Raw genomic sequence first — 22,199 nt, forward strand, 5'->3', positions numbered from 1 at the left:
GTGCTCAACAAATCCAACTCCTAGCAAAACAAATCCACATAGCACACTTATTAAAGGACCCAAGGAAATAATTTCAATACGCTAATTGCAAAATATAGATATCACAACATAAAATCCTTCAGTAGTATGTACAATACGTTACACCTATTGCAACCAGAAAAAGGTCTACACTCAGTTTCAATTTTACATGCAATTACAGCAAAAACACTTAACTGTACTATCATCAATAATATACCTTTCCAGTAATTTTAGGCAAACAGCAGTTAAAGAAAGGTGCAGCTTTCACTCAATAAAGTATAAGCTCAATATACAAATATCTTGTGTCAAGAGAGCTTAAACCTTAAAAAATTCTGTAGTTACAGATTTTGTCCAGCTCACTGTTATTTACTTTTGACTTTTGTTTCTCTCTGTCTCCAGCTCCAGAGAAAGAGCCCCCCCACCCCCCACCCCCCCTTCTCCTAGGTCTACAGAATGAGGTCTTACAATAATCTTTGCAAATTTATATCACCTTACTTCACTCGGGAAATTTTGCTGATGATCTCTTTTTCTATACAAGTAAAACACAGGAAACATAAAAGAGTACTCATATGCTAATCAGTCATCATGAACTAACCTTGGTACAACACTTTCCTGTGGCATTCTGCTGCCCAATGAGTCCAACAATGATGGAGTATTATTTGTTATTTCATCACTTCCTGTAACTAGAACAATAGGAGCTTCCTCCACTATATTTTCTGTGACTGTGTAACCAGACTGAAAAAGAGCAGAAGATAATGTTAATTCAACATGAAAAATAATTTCTCAGTGCGCCTGAAGGAACCCAAACTATTGTTCACAAAAAACATGTACGAGGGTCACTCCAAAAGAAATGCACACAATTTTTGTAAAAATACAGTTTTCATTCTGCATGAGTGAAAGTTTTACAGTGTGTAGATACATCCTTCCTGCTTGTTTTCAAACTTAGTTCAACCTGTTCCCGTGAGTGGCACCATCACAGTATGTCTTCAACATGGTTGCTACACTTGACGTTCGTCAGAAGCAACATGCTGTCATAGAATTCCTGTGCTGTGAAAATGAGACAGTGGGAAACATCCACAAGAGGTTGAAAAAGGTGTATGGAGATGCTGCTGCCAATCGCAGTACAGCAGGTTACGTGATGAAAACGGGCACAGCAATATTGAGGATTGTCCTTGGAGCGGCAGGCCTCATACTGCACACACTCCACACAATGTGGAGAGAGTTAACGAATTGGTAACTGCTGACAGATGCATCACAGTGAACAAATTGTCTTGCTATGTTGGGATGGGGGAAGGAAGTGTTTGCAGAATTCTGAAAGTGTTGGCATTAAAAAAGGTTTGTGCCAGGTGGGTTCCCAGGATGTTGACAGTGGCTCACAAAGAAACAAGAAAAATGATATACAGCGAGCGAACTTTTGGAACAGTACAAGAATGGTGGAGATGAATTTCTTGGAAGAATTGTGACAGGCGATGAAACATAGCTCCATAATTTTTCACCAGAGATTAAGAGGCAATCAATGGAGTGGCATCATGCAAATCCACCCAAGAAAAAAAATAATTCAAAATCACACCTTCTGCTGGAAAAGTTATGGCTATGATGTTTTACAATTCCGAAGGACTCTTGCTTGTGGACATCATGCCAAGTGGAACCACCATAAACTCTGATGCATATGTGAAGACACTGAAGAAACTTCAAGTTCGACCGAGTCGTGTTCGACCACATCGGCAAAAGCAAGATGTTTTGCTGTTGCACGACAATGCACGGCCACATGTCAGTCAAAAAACCATGGAAGCGTTCACAAAACTCAGTTGGACAACACTGAAACACCCACCTTACTGTCCTGACCTGGCTCCACGTGACTATCATCTCTTTGGGAAACTGAAAGACTCTCTTTGTGGAACACGGTTTGAAGATGATGACTCCCTTGTGCATGCTGCCAAACAGTGGCTCCAGCAGGTTGGTCCAGAATTTTACTGTGTGGGTATACAGTCGCTGGTTCCAAGATGGTGTAAGGCAGTTGAGAGGGATGGAAATTATGTGGAGAAATGAAAATATTGTTTCTAAAGGATGTATCTACACACTGTAAAACTTTAAAATATGTAGAATAAAAGATGGATTTCTTAAAAAATTAGTGTGCATTTCTTTTGGAGTGATCCTCGTAATATAGCTACACTTGGAAACTGTAATTTCCTCCTGATGGCTCTGACAAACTGCATTGCTGGTACATTTCATACACGGAACAATATTATGATCTGTGAACGCATGCATCACATGAGGGATGAAGGCATGTTACAATAAAAGAATTTTCATGAAGGGAAGGGTGAGTGCACTTGACAATATGTGATCTAAATTAATCAGTTATTTCTCTCTTCAAGGAGCAGTGGAGTGAAGTGTCCCTACTGACTGGAAACAAGCACAGGTCAGTCCCATTTATGACAAGGGTTGAACATAAGAAAACTATGGGTTTATATCATGTGAAACCCAACTCGCTCTGTTTGTTCATCCACAAGACCCAGAAGGGGCAGATAATGGTGCTATGGATGATATCATCCTCCTTGATTTCTGGGAGGCATTCAATACAGTCCTGCACTATCATCTAATCAACAAAATAAGAGCATACATAATATGAAACCATTTGAGTAACTGGAGTGAAGAGTTTCTAGCAAATAGAATACATCATATCATTCTTAATGGAGAGAAATCTTCAGATGTAAAAGTCACTTCATGTGCCTCCCAAGGGAGAGACACAGGACATTGCTTTAACTAATACGTATATAAATGAGATGATGTTGCATACAGATTAGATGCAAAGCTAGAAAATTGAACTGAAATCCAGGAAAACCTGCAGAGGATTGACATTTGGTGCAGGGATTTGCAGACAACCCTCAACGTAAACAAATGTGATATATTGTGCATAAATAGACAAAAAGACCCATTATTCTATTATTACACAATTGCAGAAAAATCACCAGAAGCTGACACATCCACAAAACATCTAGTAGTGTGCGTATGGAGCGATATGAAGTGGAACAACCATATAAAACTAAGTGCATGGAAGACAGATGCCAGGCTGAGATTCGCTGGATGAATCCTCAAAGGAAGTCGCTTACGAAACCCTCGTCCAACCAATACATACATAGAGCTCACCAGCCTGTGATCCAACCAACGTAGGACTCATAGAAGAAATAGAGAAGATCCAGTGAAGGGTAGCATGTTTCAATACAAGCTCATTTAGTAAGCATAAAAGTGTCACAGAGTTGCTCAACCAACTCCAATGCCAGATGCTGCAAGAGAAGTGTTCTGCATCACACTGAGATTTCTCGTTAAAATTCTGAGCATGTACATTCCTACAAGAGTTCAACCAATATATTGTTTCCTTTTAAATATTTGTTGTGAAAAGACACTGAAGATAAAATGAGAGAGATTGGAACCAGAGATCTATCAGAAACCTTTCACGAATGGAACAGGGAAAGGGGGAAATGGCACTGATACACAAAGTACACTCCACCACACACCGTGAGGTAGCTTGCAGACAGTAGATGTAGATGTAATGACAGCAATAACCTTTTTACAATATTAACTTGAAATGGCCAAGTACAGGAGCCAAGATATGTTGAGCATGGGTACAAGCTAAGATAGAGTGCAGGGCAATGAGTGGGACTGAAAGATGCGTTAGAGGAAATTTTCTCTGAGAAAATTTTGATAAAAGAGAAGACCACAGGAAACCTAACACAAGATGATCTGATGGAGAAATGAATACCACTTGTCCCAAAAAGACATTCAGTTCCTTTAGGTAAATTAAATTTGGATAAAGTCACTTTTCAAAAGGCTCCTAACCTGCACTCACAGGCACACCTACAATCACAGTGACTCTGTGGTGCATTACCTTGAGGGAGAAAGAGAGAAATATTGCAAAACTTCAAGGTCAAAAAACAAATGAAAAATATTTTGCTCTAGAAATTTACAAACATGGGGGGAGGGGGGAGGGGGGTGGCAATTAACAGAGTAAAGTTCCTGATCACTGACTCCTTGGTTCAATACTGGTTCTATCTGCAGTTTAGTTTTTTACTGTGAATGAATATATCAGACAGACATATTTTCCATCCATAAGACAAGAAGTTAAACAAGTCAGTCCTTCCCTGGTTTATGAATAACATACAACTGTTTGCCGAAGTGCACTTCTGTAGTGCTTATTAAGTAACTTGCATTTTTCCTTCTTGGGAGAGTTCAAGTAGTGCAACTCATAAGAACACAAAATCCCCAAGACTGGCTAAGTTTCATGGAAGCTCGAAGTTTAGTGTCGATGTCAATGTGAGATGCTTTTAATAGTTTCCACAATGAATATTGTCTCAAAATATGGTAGAGAATCCAAAGAGATTCTCATCATATGTAAAGTACACCAGCAGCAAAAAACAGTCAATACCGTCACTGCACGATAGCGGTGAAATGTTACCGATCATGGTGCCACTAAAGAAAAGTTACTAAATACAGTTTTCTGTAATTCCTTCACGAAGGATGATGAAGTAAATATTCCAGAATTCCAAACCAGAACAGCTGTTAGCATGAGTGACATAAAAGTAGATATTTTAGGTGTTGCAAAACAAATCACTTAAGAAAGACAAGTCTTCTGGTCCAGATGGTATACGAAGCAGGTTCCTTTCAGAGTATGCAGACACAATAGCACCTTTCTTAGTAATCATATACAAATGCTCACTTGATGAAAGGTCTATTCCTAAAGACTGGAAAGTACCACGGGTCACACCAGTATTCAAGAAAGGAAACAGGAGTAGCCCATTGAATTACAAACCCATATACTGGCCTCAATTTGCAGTCGGATTTTGGAGCATATACTGTACTCTAACATAATAAGTCACCTTGAAGAAAATGACTTATCAATACAAAACCAACAAAGATTCAGAAAATATTGTTGCGCAATACAGCTAGTTCTTTATTCCCATGAAGTAATGAGTGCTGTCGACAAGGAATCTCAGATCGATTCCATATTCCTAGATTTCCAAGAAGGCTTTTGATATCGTTCCTCACAAGTGACTATTAATCAAATTGGATGCATATGGAGTATCATTTCAGTTGTGTGACTGGATTCGTGATTCACTCTCAGAGAGGTCACAGTTCGTAGTGATAGACTATAAATCATCGAGTACAACAGAAGTGATATCTGGCATTCTGCAAGGTAGTGTCATAGGACCCCTGCTGTTCCTGATTTACATAAATGATCTAGGTGATAATCTGAGCAGCCTCCTTAAATTGTTTGCAGATGATGCCGTAATTTACCATGTAGTAAAATCATCAGACAATCAATTCCAATTCCAAAATTATCTAGAGAGAATTTCTGCGTGGTGCAAAAAGTGGCAATTTGCACTAAACAAAGAAAAGTGCAAGGTCATCCACATGGGTACTAAAAGAAATCTGATAAATTTTGGGTTACAATAAATCGCACGAATCTAAGGGCTGTCAATTCGACTAGATAACTAGGAATTACAATTATGAGCAACTTAAATTGGAAAGACCACAGATAATATTGTTGGGAAGGCGAAGTAAAGACTGCGCTTTGTTGGCAGAACACTTAGAAGATGTGACAAATTCACTAAAGAGACAGCCTATATCACACTTGTCCATCCTCCGCTGGAATATTGCTGTGCGGTATGGGATCCTTACCACGTAGGATTGACAGAGGACATAAAAAGGTGCAAAGAAGGGCAGCTCGTTTTGTGTTATTGCACAATAGGGGTGAGAGTGTCACTGATACGATACGCATTATAATAAAATAAGAGAAATCAGAGCTTGAAGAGAAAGATTTAGGTGTTCCTTTTTCCCACGTCCCATTCGAGAGTGGAACGGTAGAGAAGTAGTATGAAAATGGTTCGATGAACCCTCTGCCAAGCACTTAAGTGTGAATCGCAGAGTAACCACGTAGATGTAGATTGTAAATCTCACTTTGGAAAATTATGTTCTGCATTAGTGGATTACAAGAGTAAAAGACTAACCGTGGTTTAAGAACAAAATTCCAAAAATACTGAGAAATCCAATATCTATGTAATCTCAATTGAAATACAGAAATATAAACAGGCAAAAGTTTGTAGACATTCACTGCAGGATTCTGTGGACATGGAAAGCATCACTCTTGCTAAACTAAGCTTGTCCTTTTCTGGCGGAAAGGGGGGGGGGGGGGGGTTGACCCACACATAATAGCAGCAATGGACATGTATTGATGAAGCGGTTATAACATGCACATGCAGCTCTTCCTTATGTGTCTATTCTGTGACACACAATAATGTGCTGTTTCATTTTGTGATCTCCCAAACTAAACTTGATCAGTATTGTAGCTTTGATTATATTACTGAATGAGTAGCAGAGTTACATCGTGGTTACTATTAATGTGGTGCAGAGCCAATTCAGTTTACATGTTAGAAAGCCAATTTCTCACTCACAAATGTTTTTGCATTTTTTAAGTTATTTTTTTCAAATTCACAATACAGAGCGTGTCTTTTTATGACAGTGCTGAGAGGGCAATATAAACGATGTAACATTAATCTCGCTGCACTGTGTAGAATCCCTCTGCTTTTTGGGATCAACTAATAATCCTGAAAAATAAAAGGAAAATTTCTTATGTCTTTATTGCTGTTTCATTTGTTTCATCAATTTAATTAAAAATTATTAAACTACTCTTGCAAGACAATAGCACTGAATAGTCACTAGCCTTACAATGCTGCCTTATGCAGAGATAGTTACACAAATATTATCATGTTTTAATTTGATTGATAGTTCAACTGGAACCACTTCTGCTCTGAGCAATGTATTCAAATATCAACCATTTCTTGATGTTGTTGTTGTTGTTGTTGTTGTTGTGGTCTTCAGTCCTGAGACTGGTTTGATGCAGCTCTCCATGCTACTCTACGAGGTTTGTCCGGAAAATACATATAAAAGTTGAATAATGTCTTTATGTTACAAGTTGCAGTCACCGCCAGGTGGGACTACTGCTATAATCAATCCCATCAACGCTCAGTTTGAGTCAGAGCACTCTGCGTGAAGGTGGGAGTGTGTGGCAGCTTGTTGACAGTTAGCCTTTTTCACTTGCCGTTGGCATGGAGCTCTCACTGATTGAGGAACAGCGTGTCAACATCAAGTTTCTTGCAAAGCTAGACAAGAATGGCCGTGAGATTTTTGAGTGTTTGAAACAGGTTTACGGGGACAATTCTCTGGAGGAACCAACCGTGAACAAGTGGTTAAAAAGGTTCCGGGATGGCCGAGAAGAAGTGAACGATGACCCTCGCCCAAGACGCCCGTCGACATCGAGTTCCGATGCAAATGTTGAACGAATTCGGGCATGTGTTCTTAAAGACCATAGATTGACAGTCAGAATGATTGCTGATGAGCTATCAACCCCCAAAACAATCGTTCACGAAATCCTGACACAAAAACTTGAAATGAAGAAATTGTGTGCGAAAATCGTACCGAAGCTCTTGATGTCAGAACAGAAAGCAACGAGGGTTGAGTGCTGTGAGGATAGGTTGGAAGCAGAGGAACGAGGGTACTTTCTCAACCGAGTCATCACTGGAGACGAGTCCTGGTTTTACGAATTCGATGTGGAGCTCAAATCTCAAAGCAAGGAATGGAAACTAGCAGGAGAACCGAGAACAAAAAGTCGCGAAAATAAAGGTCCAATGTGAAAACAATGTTGATTGTTTTCTTTGATTCTAGGGGCATTGTTCATAAGGAATTTGTCCCTCCCGGCCAGAGAGTGAATGGAAATTTTTACGTTGAATTTCTGACACGTCTCAGAACTCATGTAGCCCGAGTTCGACTGGAATTGGCAAAAGGGGGCAGGTGGATCCTTCATCACGACAATGCGCCCGCTCACACGTCGCTCGTTGCGTGCAAGTTTTTGGCCCGAAGCTCAATCACAGTGACAGACCACCCGCCTTATTCACCCGATTTAGCCACGTGTGACTTCTTCATGTTCCCAAAATGCAAAATGGAGCTTCGGGGGCGGCACTTGGGAGATGTGGAACCCATTAAGGCGGAAACGACACAGCAACTGAACAACATCACAACCGAAGACTTTCAGCAATGTTATCAACAGTGAAAACGGCATTGGCAGAAGTGTATTGCATCTCAGGCCGAGTACTTTGAAGGAGACCAAATTGTAATACCTAAATAACTGTAAAATAAAGTTATTATTCAACTTTTATACGTATTTTCCGGGCAAACTTCATATTCTGTGCAAGCTTCTTCGTCTCCCAGTACCTACTGCAACCTACATCCTTCTGAATCTGCTTAGTGTATTCATCTCTTGGTCTCTGTCTACGATTTTTGCCCTCCACACTGCCCTCCAGTGCTAAATTTGTGATCCCTTGATGTCTCAGAACATGTCCTACCAACCGATCCCTTCTTCTAGTCAAGTTGTGCCACAAACTCCTCTTCTCCCCAATTCTATTCAATACCTTCTCATTAGTTATGTGATCTACCCATCTAATCTTCAGCATTCTTCTGTAGCACCACATTTTGAAAGCTTCTATTCTCTTTTTGTCCAAACTATTTATCGTCCATGTTTCACTTCCGTACATGGCTACACTCCATACAAATACTTTCAGAAACGACTTCCTGACACTTAAATCTATACTCGATGTTAACAAATTTCTCTTCTTCAGAAACGCTTTCCTTCCCATTGCCAGTCTACATTTTATATCCTCTCTACTTCGACCATCATCAGTTATTTTACTACCTAAATAGCAAAACTCCTTTACTACTTTAAGTGTCTCATTTCCTATTCTAATTCCCTCAGCATCACCCGATTTAATTTGACTACATTCCATTATCCTCGTTTTGCTTTTGTTGATGTTAATCTTATACCCTCCTTTCAAGACACTGTCCATTCCGTTCAATTGCTCTTCCAAGTCCTTTGCTGTCTCTGACAGATTTACAATGTCATCGGCGAACCTCAAAGTTTTTATTTCTTCTCCATGGATTTTAATACCTACTCCGAATTTTTCTTTTGTTTCCTTTACTGCTTCCTCAATATACAGATTGAATAGCATTGGGGAGAGGCTACAACCCTGTCTCACTCCCCTCCCAACCACTGCTTCCCTTTCATGCCCCTCGACTCTTATAACGGCCATCTGCTTTTTGTACAAATTGTAAATAGCCTTTCGCTCCCTGTATTTTACCCCTGCCACCTTCAGAATTTGAAAGAGAGTATTCCAGTCAACATTGTCAAAAGCTTTCTCTAAGTCTACAAATGCTAGAAACGTAGGTTTGCCTTTCCTTAATCTTTCTTCTAAGATAAGTCGTAGGGTCAGTATTGCCTCACGTGTTCCAACATTTCTACGGAATCCAAACTGATCTTCCCCGAGGTCGGCCTCTACCAGTTTTTCCATTCGTCTGTAAAGAATTCACGTTAGTATTTTGCAGCTGTGACTTATTAAACTGATAGTTCGGTAATTTCTCATCTGTCAACACCTGCTTCCCCTCATGAACCATGGACCTTGCCGTTGGTGGGGAGGCTTGCGTGCCTCAGCGATACAGATGGCCGTACCGTAGGTGCAACCACAACGGAGGGGTATCTGTTGAGAGGCCAGACAAACATGTGGTTCCTGAAGAGGAGCAGCAGCCTTTTCAGTAGTTGCAGGGCAACAGTCTGGATGATTGACTGATCTGGCCTTGTAACAATAACCAAAACGGCCTTGCTGTGCTGGTACTGCGAACGGCTGAAAGCAAGGGGAAACTACAGCCGTATTTTTTCCCCGAGGGCATGCAGCATTACTGTATGGCTAAATCATGATGGCGTCCTCTTGGGTAAAATATTCCGGAGGTAAAATAGTCCCCCATTCGAATCTCCGGGCGGGGACTACTCAAGAGGATGTCGTTATCAGGAGAAAGAAAACTGGCGTTCTACGGATCGGAGCGTGGAATGTCAGATCCCTTAATCGGGCAGGTAGGTTAGAAAATTTAAAAAGGGAAATGGATAGGTTTAAGTTAGATATAGTGGGAATTAGTGAAGTTCGGTGGCAGGAGGAACAAGACTTTTGGTCTGGTGATTACAGGGTTATAAATACAAATCAAATAGGGGTAATGCAGGAGTAGGTTTAATAATGAATAAAAAAATAGGAGTGTGGGTTAGCTACTAAAAACAGCATAGTGAACGCATTATTGTGGCCAAGATAGACACAAAGCCCATGCCTACTACAGTAGTACAGGTTTATATGCCAACTAGCTCTGCAGATGATGAAGAAATAGATGAAATGTATGACGAGATAAAAGAAATTATTCAGGTAGTGAAGGGAGACGAAAATTTAATAGTCATGGGTGACTGGAATTCGAGTGTAGGAAAAGGGAGAGAAGGAAACATAGTAGGTGAATATGGATTGGGGGGAAGAAATGAAAGAGGAAGCCGCCTTGTAGAATTTTGCACAGAGCATAACTTAATCATAGCTAACACTTGGTTCAAGAATCATAAAAGAAGGTTGAATACCTGGAAGAATCCTGGAGATATTAAAAGGTATCAGATAGATTATATAATGGTAAGACAGAGATTTAGGAACCAGGTTTTAAATTGTAAGACATTTCCAGGGGCAGATGTGGATTCTGACCACAATCTATTGGTTATGAACTGTAGATTGAAACGGAAGAAACTGCAAAAAGGTGGGAATTTAAGGAAATGGGACTAGGATAAACCGAAAGAACCAGAAGTTGTAGAGTGTTTCAGGGAGAGCATAATGGAACAATTGACAGGAATGGGGGAAAGAAATAAAGTAGAAGAAGAATGGGTAACTCTGAGGGATGAAGTAGTGAAGGCAGCAGACGATGAAGTAGGTAAAAAGATGAGGGCTAATAGAAATCCTTGGGTAACAGAAGAAATATTGAATTTAATTGATGAAAGGAGAAAATATAAAAATGCAGTAAATGAAGCAGGCAAAAAGGAATACAAATGTCTCAAAAATGAGATCAACAGGAATTGCAAAATGACTAAGCAGGGATGGCTAGAGGACAAATGTAAGGATGTAGAGGCTTGTCTCACTAGGGATAAGATAGATACTGCCTACAGGAAAATTAAAGAGACCTTTGGAGAGAAGAGAACCACTTGTATGAATATCAAGAGCTCAGATGGCAACCCAGTTCTAAGCAAACAAGGGAAGGCAGAAAGGTGGAAGGAGTATATAGAGGGTTTATACAAGGGCGATGTACTTGAGGACAATATTATGGAAATGGAAGAGGATGTAGATGAAGACGAAATGGGAGATAAGATACTGCGTGCAGAGTTTGACAGAGCACTGAAAGGCCTGAGTCGAAACAAGGCCCCCGGAGTAGACAACATTCCATTAGAACTACTGATGGCCTTGGGAGAGCCAGTCCTGACAAAACTCTACCATCTGGTGAGCAAGATGTATGAGACAGGCGAAATACCCTCAGACTTCAAGAAGAATATAATAATTCCAATCCCAAAGAAAGCAGGTGTTGACAGATGTGAAAATTACAGAACTATCAGTTTAATAAGTCACAGCTGCAAAATACTAATGTGAATTCTTTACAGACGAATGGAAAAACTGGTAGAGGCCGACCTCGGGGAAGATCAGTTTGGATTCCGTAGAAATGTTGGAACACGTGAGGCAATACTAACCCTACGACTTATCTTAGAAGAAAGATTAAGGAATGGCAAACCTACGTTCCTAGCATTTGTAGACTTAGAGAAAGCTTTTGACAATGTTGACTGGAATACTCTCTTTCAAATTCTGAAGGTGGCAGGGATAAAATACAGGGAGCGAAAGGCTATTTACAATTTGTACAGAAACCAGCTGGCAGTTACAAGAGTCGAGGAGCATGAAAGGGAAGCAGTGGTTGGGAAAGGAGTGAGACAGGGTTGTAGCCTCTCCCCGACGTTATTCAATCTGTATATTGAGCAAGAAGTAAAAGAAAAAAAAAGATAAATTCGGAGTAGGTATTAAAATTCATGGAGAAGAAGTAAAAACTTTGAGGTTCGCCGATGACATTGTAATTCTGTCAGAGACAGCAAAGGACTTGGAAGAGCAATTGAATGGAATGGACAGTCTCTTGAAAGGAGGGTATAAGATGAACATCAACAAAAGCAAAACAAGGATAATGGAATGTAGTCAAATTAAATCGAGTGATGCTGAGGGAATTAGATTAGGAAATGAGACACTTAAAGTAGTAAAGGAGTTTTGCTATTTAGGGAGTAAAATAACTGATGATGGTCGAAGCAGAGAGGATATAAAATGTAGACTGGCAATGGCAAGGAAATCGTTTCTGAAGAAGAGAAATTTGTTAACATCGAGTATAGATTTAAGTGTCAGGAAGTCGTTTCTGAAAGTATTTGTATGGAGTGTAGCCATGTATGGATCTGAAACATGGACGATAAATAGTTTGGATAAGAAGAGAATAGAAGCTTTCGAAATGTGGTGCTACAGAAGAATGCTGAAGATAAGCTGGGTAGATCACGTAACTAATGAGGAGGTATTGAATAGGATTGGGGAGAAGAGAAGTTTGTGGCACAACTTGACTAGAAGAAGGGATCAGTTGGTAGGACATGTTTTGAGGCATCAAGGGATCACAAATTTAGCATTGGAGGGCAACGTGGAGGGTAAAAATCGTAGAGGGAGACCAAGAGATGAATACACTAAGCAGATTCAGAAGGATGTAGGTTGCAGTAGGTACTGGGAGATGAAGAAGCTTGCACAGGATACAGTAGCATGGAGACCTGCATCAAACCAGTCTCAGGACTGAAGACCACAACAACAACACCTGCTTTCTTTGGGATTGGAATTATTATATTCTTCTTGAAGTCTGAGGGAATTTCGCCTGTCTCATGCATCTTCCTCACCAGATGGTAGAGTTTTGTCAGGACTGGCTCTCCCAAGGCTGTCAGTAGTTCTAATGGAATGTTGTCTACTCCCGGGGCCTTGTTTCGACTTAGGACTTTTAGTGCTTTCTTAGCTTTAGTAAATTATTTTCCAGTCCCAGAAAGTAAGTTTGCTTTGAGAGTTACAGGGCAATAGCTTTTTCATCTTCTTATTCTGCTAGGTGCCCACTACTAGGTCATTACTAGGCCACCATCATTAATAGCATATAATTTCAGATGGCAAAATAATTTCTGTTGCATCACACAGGTGCATGTCTGAAGGATTATTCCCAAGGATAGTCAGATTGCACAATATTATTGTTTCTCCTTTGTGCTACATTCACTTGTAAAGAGGTCATCAGTTATTAACACAATTTCAAATGGAACTTTTATGCCCACTGCCACTAATGAAGTTTAATCCAATTTAACAGACACCATACATCTGCCAAGTTTCCTGTCAGGATTGAAAGAACATAGGTTTCTGGTTTTATATAGGTTGCTTGATTAAAAGGATAAGGGCTTTGTTTCTCTATGTTATTAAACAAGTATTTTTTTATATTTAATGAAATATATTAGTGTGCACCTTGTTGAAATTTTTGTGTTGATCTGATACCAATTTCCTTGCAGGAGTGGCCGTACTTGTTCTAAATGCTGAAAACTGTTTTTTGTTGCAGTGTTCCATTTTTGAACAAATCTGGAATTATAAATGTTTGTAACTCAGTTTTTGCGAGATGATTTTGAGATTGTTGCTCTTTTTTTTTCAGTGTCATTAATAACTAGTACAGAACAGACAAAACTACTTTTAGTTAGAAAGGAACCAAGAGAGACCACTTTGAAAGAAGCAGGGAATGAGAAGAATCTCAAGCTATGGCCCATTCTGATTCACAGATCTTGTCAGTTGCTGCTACCTAGGGAAATGATGATGGACTTAAAAGGTAGTTTAGTTGCTGTGCCTAACAGTCAGAGAGTGTTGCAGCTAGTGATGTTACTGCTGAAAGTCAGTAAGTGAAAATATGACCATTGTGATTTGTTTCAGCCACCTGAATCTGTTGATGGTTGTGGTGCATCAGCAGATCCTCTCCTTGCTTCCACAACTTGTCCTGCTCTGTTTGAATAGCAGAGTGTTAGGTCAGTTACAAAACAGGAATTTGATCAGTCTGTCTCTGAATTACTACTGGCCATGATGGAGCAAAAAAAGAGTAACTGCGAGAGGATTCAATAGAAGACTAGAGGCCAATGGAAAACAGTTTGAACAGATGGAGGTTAGTAGCAAGAGTAACAACAGAGGGTTAAGTAGGGAGTTATCAGAGAAGACAGAAAATAGTGTGAAATGACTAGATGAGAACTTAGGGGAAAGTACAGAAGCAAATGCAAAGAAATATACAGATAAATTGGAGACAAATGCTACTATCTTACGGGGTCAAATACATGGTTTGGAACAAATCTGTGAATAAGTTAGTGAGATTACAGGGGAGCTTACAGAACTGGGTGCACAATTAAAGGAAAAATTACATAGGGAATTTCACAATAGAATTTCTCATTCTAAAGTCAAATTACTACTTGCAAAAAGTTAGTCAGTTTCAGTTTGTTATTAATGTGTGAATCAAGCCTTTGGAAAATAATTTACAGCAAAGAAAGTGAAACAAATTAAACAGAACTGTCAGAGATTTGACAGGTTATCTATTACTGACATTCAAGAACAATTTTTTTAAGTCATGGCTCATTTTTGGGAGGTTTGGAAAAGAATTTTGAAGGAAGAGAGAAAGATTAGAATTTACTGTCCCATCAACAGTGAAGTCATTAGAGATGGTGCACAAGCTCATTACAAAAGGAGAGGGAACGAAATCAACCTACCCTCTTCACATGAAACATTACACCATTTGCCTTGAGTGATTTTAGGAAATCATGGCTAATTTAACTCTAATGGCTAGATGGGGATTCGAACTTCCGTCCTCCTGAATGTGAATCTAGTGTGCTAACTACTGCTTTGTATTGAAGAAGAGTTCAAGCAAACTGAGAAGAAGTTTGTTGAGTTATTTTCTTCAGTTGCTTAATTAGCGGATAATGCTGAGCAGAGCCCTAGTGATACAGTCCCTGTCAGGACGAGGGAGTCAGAAGAAGTAGGATTTAAAGAGGGGCAAACGGAGATTAATAGGACAAGAAGAAAATTCATGCAAGAGGTAAATACGGGACTGTCAAAGGTTGAGGAGGAAATAGGTAATGGTGTTGGTCAAGGTCCATTCCATAATAAAGGACTTGCACCTAATGATAAGGTAGACTCATGCTACAAAGATGAGTCAGATCCTTTGTCTCATAAGAGGAAGAAAATACATCCTAGTTCTTGTGAGTTTCATCACGAAAATGAATGCAGTGAGTCTATGTCTAGTTTTGACTATAATCATATTTCTTAACTGTAAAAAAGTTTCTAGTACTTAGAAATTCAACCATTGGTATTCATCCTCCCACTTGGTTGGAGCACTTTGAGTTTTGACTTCCACCTACTTGGCCTGACACTCACAAGATTTAACTTTTGTAGGGTTACTTGGAAGATAAACCTACAATACATATGTACACTATGATTAGAGATTGTGAATCATACAAAGTGTTTAGCACTTACTTTTGTCTGCATATTGGTCTGAGACAACACAAGACAGGGTCAAATATAGTGTTCTACTTATGCAAAATTTTAACACTTCTGGATTTTGCAGGCCTGCAAGATTATTTGAACATATTTTGTTCAAAAATCAATTTCTATATAATAATCCTTATACAATCCTTACAGTCCTGCTGAAATGATTCATATTTGTCTTACAAACTTCCTTCACATTCACAAATAATTTTTGCTGTAATGTGAAAGAATACTTCAAGGGTTTTCAAAGTTTGCTTCAGATGTTAGAGTATGGCAGTGGTGATGAGAATGGTCATGGGATGATAACCAATTTGTTTATTCAGATTCTAAGACACAATGAAACAGAAATTATGATTGTGGGCAATATGATTCACGATGTGACAGCTATGACAATGTGAAGTGGAGGCATCAGGATAAAGGACAATATCGCAATATAAAAAGTGATTATAGAATTTGGAGGAGCAATTGGAATGTTACACATTTTGATAATTACACAGACAACAGAGGTAATGACAGAGACAGTCATGGGAATGATAGTGATTTGAGGTCCGAACATTGTGGAAGTCCAATCACCTGATCAGCAGAATAATACCCATGCAGAGAACCCATTGCCAGGTGACTAACAACTGCAGTTTGCAGCTGTATCACTTACTGTGAGTACGACAAATACTGGTTTGAACAATTGAGTGGGTTGAATTCTGAAGATGTGGTGGAGCTTTTGCTTGATGAGAGACAGCAGGAAAATGTAAATTGTTTAGCGAGTCCACGTTTCAAATAGATATTAAGGAAGTTACTTTGTCTTGTATTCTTGATGCCAGTAGCCTAGTGTGTTCAGTGAGGCAGACTTTCAGAGGTGTGAAGGTGTAAGTTCATGGCTTACTCATCCTTTATGGCAGACTAAGATGGAGGAGGCAATCCTTGGAAAGAGTACTGAAGTGAAGAAGGAGTGTAAGAGGTTTCCCGTGAATTTTGTGATTGTGACAATGTTAGCAATTGACGCAATAATAGGAGTTGATTTTTTGTCAATTCACCAAGCAATGATGGGTTTGGATCACTGTGAAAGTGCTGCTGAAGTATAATGGTAAGTACAATGTGTGATTAGGGAGGAGGGTTTGTACCACTGTCTTAAATTTCTCACAAGGTCTATGTTGTTTTTTGAATTGAGATCTGTTGCAAATGAGGGTATGGCTAATGCAATTTTTGTTAATGGTGAACAAGAGACAAGAAATCGGATCGAGTGTACGGAGGAAGCAGATGAGATAGTGCAAGGAAATTTGTCTGTGGTACTGCATCATGACCGTCCGGTATTTCCTGAAAACCCTGTACTGTCAAGGGATTTTTATATCCATTAAAATTTAAGGAACATAAGATATTCTTTGTCAGACCATTACTATACCAGTAACCTACAAGGAAAGAGAGATGAAGCAAAAACTGAGAAAATGTTGCAGCTATGGGTGACTGAACCTGCTGCCAGTACTTATAATAGTCTGTTGCTAGTTGTGCCAGAGGGATGTGGCATGAGGTTGGTGTTGGATTTCAGGCAAATTAATACAATTGTTGGACCATAAAATGATAGACCACTGACATTAGATGACTTATTGCAAACTGATCTGAGACATAGCTACAGATTGAGCAGCATCCTTCACATTGGAAGTTCAAAGATTCTCATGTTATGGCAGTCGCTATTTGTTTTGCAAGCTACTTTTCAGATTGAATAATATCAGTTCCACTGCATTTATCAGAAGTTTCAATAGCATTCTTCAATTAGATTTAAAAAGACGATGACAACTTTCTCTGTGTCTTACTTGCAGAAGAGAGGTTGAAATGTAACAATATCCATTAAATGGGTTCAGAATGAGGGAGGGGATTAGAGGAATCCCTTTCACCTTGGATCCCTTCTGCTTGCCCTTTGTCCTTTTGTGCTCTTGTAGTTCAAGCTGAGGAGTGTCAGAGCAGCCATTTGGAACTGAAGAGGAGTGTGTCACTCTGAAGCCTGCTGGCTGTTTGATGACAACTTCACACTACTAGTTTTTGTACGTCCATCCTTGTGATTGAAGGTTTGAGGGACTTTAGCCGTTCACCTATGTAGTAAAATGGAACACCAAAAGCCATCCTTATGATGTTATTCATTATTTGGCTGTCACTTTCTGTGCTTCAGTGCGCCATCTTCAGGCCTTAGCTGATGTAGACAGGGTTAACACCATCCAGACATATAATTCATCAGTGGCCAACATCTATGAACTGTTTTTCACACACTGCATGTAACAACGATGTTGTGTCTCCAACTATCAACTACTACAGTTAGTAGTTAACAGTTGGAGATACAACATCAGTTTTACAGGTAGTACAGTTGGTAGCTGATAGTTGGAGACTCAACATCATTGTTAAATTTAGTCTGTGAAAATTAGTTCATAGATGCTGGCCACTGATGAATTGTGCATACAGAGGGAATTAACCCCCTGAGCATCAGTTAAGGCCTGAAGACTGTGCACTGGAGCACCAAAACTGATAGCCACACAATAAATAACATTGTAGGATGGCTCTATGTGTTCCATTTTATTACATACTTCACATTACATCTCATCAGATGTATTCTCTAGTGAATCACCAGGGGTCACAAGAGAAACATGGGGGGGGGGGGGGGGGGGGGGGGGGGGGCAGATTACTTTGGGGCTATTCATAAATGTTTGTTGCTGTTCTTGATTATCAGTTTACCTTTGGTGATGGTAGTGAAGCTCTGGTGTGGGTCATGCTTTTCTTTTCTTTGTGATACAGTTGAGCACAAGCAATAACCTTCATGGCCTGCAGTCTACTGGCCACTGGTTGTCCAGTATTCTTTCTGATGGCTGAGAAAAGACTGGTAACACCCAGCCGCACGTGCAGAGATGTGGAGCGAGTTACAGGAAAGGGGTAAAACCTGATTTGGGAAATTTGGACAGCAGTCGCTCAATTAAGAAGACTGTCAATGCACCAGTAATGACAGATTTTCAGACAGTGTTTCGTGTGTTTACATTTTGCAGCATGTAGTGCAGCTGTAGTGGTTATAAAGCTAAGTACTGACAAACTTATTTGTGCACTGTTATACAGTTATTAAATTTAATAGTTTTCAGCGGTGTTTCATGCTGTTTGTGGAGAAAACAAGATTTAATAAACTTTTGGAAACATTCACTCGCTGTGTTTTTTTCGAGTTTTCTGTGCGTTGAAGTTGTTTAGTACATTTTGTGCTCTAGTTTTCAGCTGTCGTTTCTTATTGTTTTTAGTGAAATATTTCAGTAAAATTTTCATTCTCTGTTTTAACTTCGTTGAGTGTTCCAGTGGCCATTTGAATTTTTTGGTTTTAGCTAATAATTTTGTGAAGCATTGTTGGTATTGGTATTAGCTGTGGTGTAGTAGTATTAATACAAGAATTTTGAGGCCACTATTGTTAGTTCTGTAAATAGTTCTACTGGTGTGACTGAACTTTGGTAACGTAGATGTATATTTTTTTTTAGTAACTGTGAAATTTTACCATGAGTGGGAAGTGTGGGCTCTGTCATAGGTTTGTGAGTAGTGGGTTACGGTGTGGGATTTGTTCAAAGTATTTTCATTGGTAGGAATGCAGTGGAGAAGCCAGTGGGCATTCTAGCGAGACCCTCTCGTGGGAATGCTGAATCTGTAGTAGAAATAAGTTGATAGAGGAGCAGGAGCGCAAAAAGTGTGCCCTTCAGGTGCAGTTACAACGTGCAAAGGAGGAACTAGATAGGTTGAGGAGGGTGACGGATGGTGGGGAATTGGAACTAGCAGTTGGCAAGAAGGCAGCTAGGAAGAGGAGGTATTCAGACAGTTATACTTTGTGTATATGCAATAGATTTGACCAACTGTCAGAGTTGAGTGGAGAGGAGCCTCGTGTAGCTTAGATGTAGGGAACATGCAGCAGTCCTCAGCAGTTAGGAGGCCTAGGTCAGTTGCAAAGCCTAACAGAAAGAAGAAGGTTCTGCTTAAAGGAAGTCCCTCTAACTACGAGCTCACCTTCAGAGGATGTAATGTTTCCAAGTAGAGAAGGAATTAGAATATTTCATCAAAATATAAGTGGTATTAGAGATAAAGCTAGTGAACTGCTCATAGATGTTGACTCTGAAATTATTGATATATCAGAGCACCACTTAAATAATTTGACAATTCAGAGGCATCCTTCACCAGGATACAGATTAGCTGGCTGTTTTCCAAGGAGTTCCTTACAGGGTGGGGGAGTGGCTATGTACGTAAAAGCAGTATTCCATTTGAGTTCATAGATGTATCATGGCACTGCAATGAACAGATATTTGAATGTTGTGCATGGGCAGTTGAACTAAGCGAAACTAAACTTCTAATTGTTGTTGTTTATAGGTCCCCTAAATCAGTCTTCAGAGCATTTGTGTTCAAGCTAGAGAGGATACTTCATTCACTTTGTAGGAAGTACCAGAAATTAGTTGTATGTGGTGACTTCAATATAAATTTTGTATATGATGGTGCAAGAAAAAGGATGTTGGTAGATCTCATAAATTCATATGATCTGATGCAAACAGTGTTTTTTCCAACTAGGGTAAACAGTAGAACAGCCACAGACAATATTTTTACTCATTCTTCATTACTAGATGGGTGTTCTGTTAGTAAAAGGGTGAATGGCCTTTCAGACCATGATGCACAAATTTTAATACTAAAAGGCTATAGAACTCAAACATATGTCACATTCAATAACAAACTATCTAGGAAAGTTAATCCAACAGCAAAAGAGAGTTTTTTAAACCTTGTCACGGAAGAAGAGTGGCAGGATATTTGTAGTGCCGATAACATAGATGATAACTACAATGCATTCCGTAACACATTTCTCATGCTCTTTGAGAATTGCTTTCCATTATAACATTCTAAATGGGGTACTAGCAGGAATAGGCAGCCCGGGTGGCTGACTAGTGGGATAAGGATATCGTGTAGAACAAAGCGGGAACTACATCAAAATGTTAGAAGTAGTCACAATCAAGCTGCAGTATCCCATTACACACATTATTGTAAGGTGCTTAAAATTTTATTAGGAAGGCAAAAAGTATGTGGTATGCAAATAGAATATCAAATTCAAAGGAAAAAAAATAAAACCATATGGTCAGTTGTGAAGGAAGTGTCTGGTCAGCAGCACAAGGTCAACGACAAAGTCAGTTCGCAGTAGAAATATTTCTGTTACTGATAAATCAGATATATGTACAGTATTTAACAATCTTTTCTGAGCATTGTTGGTGAATAAAATAAAAGTTTAGTTTCGACAGGGAATTTCTCGGCAAATGCCTTTCCGAGATTGATGTCTGAAATATTCCTCTGTGATACAGACAAGAGGGAGATTGAGTCAATAATTAAATCACTGAAGACTAAGGACTCTCATGGTTATGACGCGAGTGCCTAGCAAAATATTAAAGTACAGTGCTGCACATGTTAGCCCTGTAGTTAGTGATATTTGTAACTTTTCCTTTAGGAATGGTGAGTTTCCTGAGTGAATAAAGTACTCAGTGGTAAAGCCACATTATAAAAAGGGAGAAAGGATAATGTAGACAATTCTAGGCCCCTTTCTATGCCATCAGTGTTTGCTGAAGTTATTGAAAGGCCTGTGTGTGTAAGGATAATTGATCATTTTATATCACACGATTTGCTATCAAATGTACAGTTGGGCTTTAGAAGTCATTTAACAACTGAATATGCTATATTCTTGTGTCTCTGTGAGGTACTGGATGAGTTAAGCAAAAGGCTTCAAATGCTAGGCATATTTTTGATTTAACTTAGGCATTTGCTTGCGCTGATCACAAAATATTGCTCCAGAAGTTGGACCACTGTGGGATACAGAGAGTAGCTCACAATTGGTTCACCTCTTACTTTAGCAACAGATAGCAAAAGGTCATTATTCACAATGTTGAGAGTGGCTGTGATGTGGGGTCTCAGTTGGGTACTGTCAAGCAAGCGTGGGAGGGGGGTAGGGATCAGCAGTGTTTTGGCACTGACGTGCTTGCCACTAAAATGCATTTGCACATCTGACGACATGGTGGAAAGAATGCAGCAAATGTTTGATTGCAGTCCATGAAAGTCTGTTTTTCGTGTAAGCAAGGAATTGTCAGTGCCTCATATGACTGTCAAGTGAGTGTTAAGGCGTCATTTGCTCTATACACTGGCACAACAACGTACACCAATTTCTCAATGACACTTTGCCTCAATGCGTTCGTGGTCTAAGATTGCCAGATGTGACCCCATGCAATTTTTTTCTTGTGGTGATATGTGAAGCGAAACATTTTCATCTCCCGTTTACCTTGTGAAATAGAAGAGGTGGAGAACAGAATAACAGATGCCATAACTTCTTTAAAAGCAGATACATTGTACAGGGTTATTACAAATGATTGAAGCCAATTTCACAGCTCTACAATAACTTTATTATTTGAGATATTTTCACAATGCTTTGCACACACATACAAAAACTCAAAAAGTTTTTTTAGGCATTCACAAATGTTCAGTGATTCGGCAGACATCAAGCCGATAATCAAGTTCCTCCCACACTCGGCGCAGCATGTCCCCATCAATGAGTTCGAAAGCATCGTTGATGCGAGCTCGCAGTTCTGGCACGTTTCTTGGTAGAGGAGGTTTAAACACTGAATCTTTCACATAACCCCACAGAAAGAAATCGCATGGGGT

At 39.5% G+C, this 22,199-nt stretch overlaps 1 protein-coding gene across 1 annotated transcript in view; it reads right to left on the bottom strand.

The window, feature by feature from the left end:
* The window catches only part of LOC124612789 (ribosomal protein S6 kinase delta-1), a 186,600-nt gene that overhangs the window by 147,948 nt on the left and 16,453 nt on the right, over positions 1-22,199 (bottom strand). Inside the window, exon 4 of the mRNA XM_047141187.1 lies at positions 614-753. Coding sequence (XP_046997143.1) covers positions 614-753 — 140 coding nt within the window. The remainder of the gene's footprint in view (positions 1-613; positions 754-22,199) is intronic.

This window comes from Schistocerca americana, chromosome 4 (genome assembly GCF_021461395.2).
Source record: "Schistocerca americana isolate TAMUIC-IGC-003095 chromosome 4, iqSchAmer2.1, whole genome shotgun sequence".
Lineage (NCBI taxonomy): Eukaryota > Metazoa > Arthropoda > Insecta > Orthoptera > Acrididae > Schistocerca > Schistocerca americana.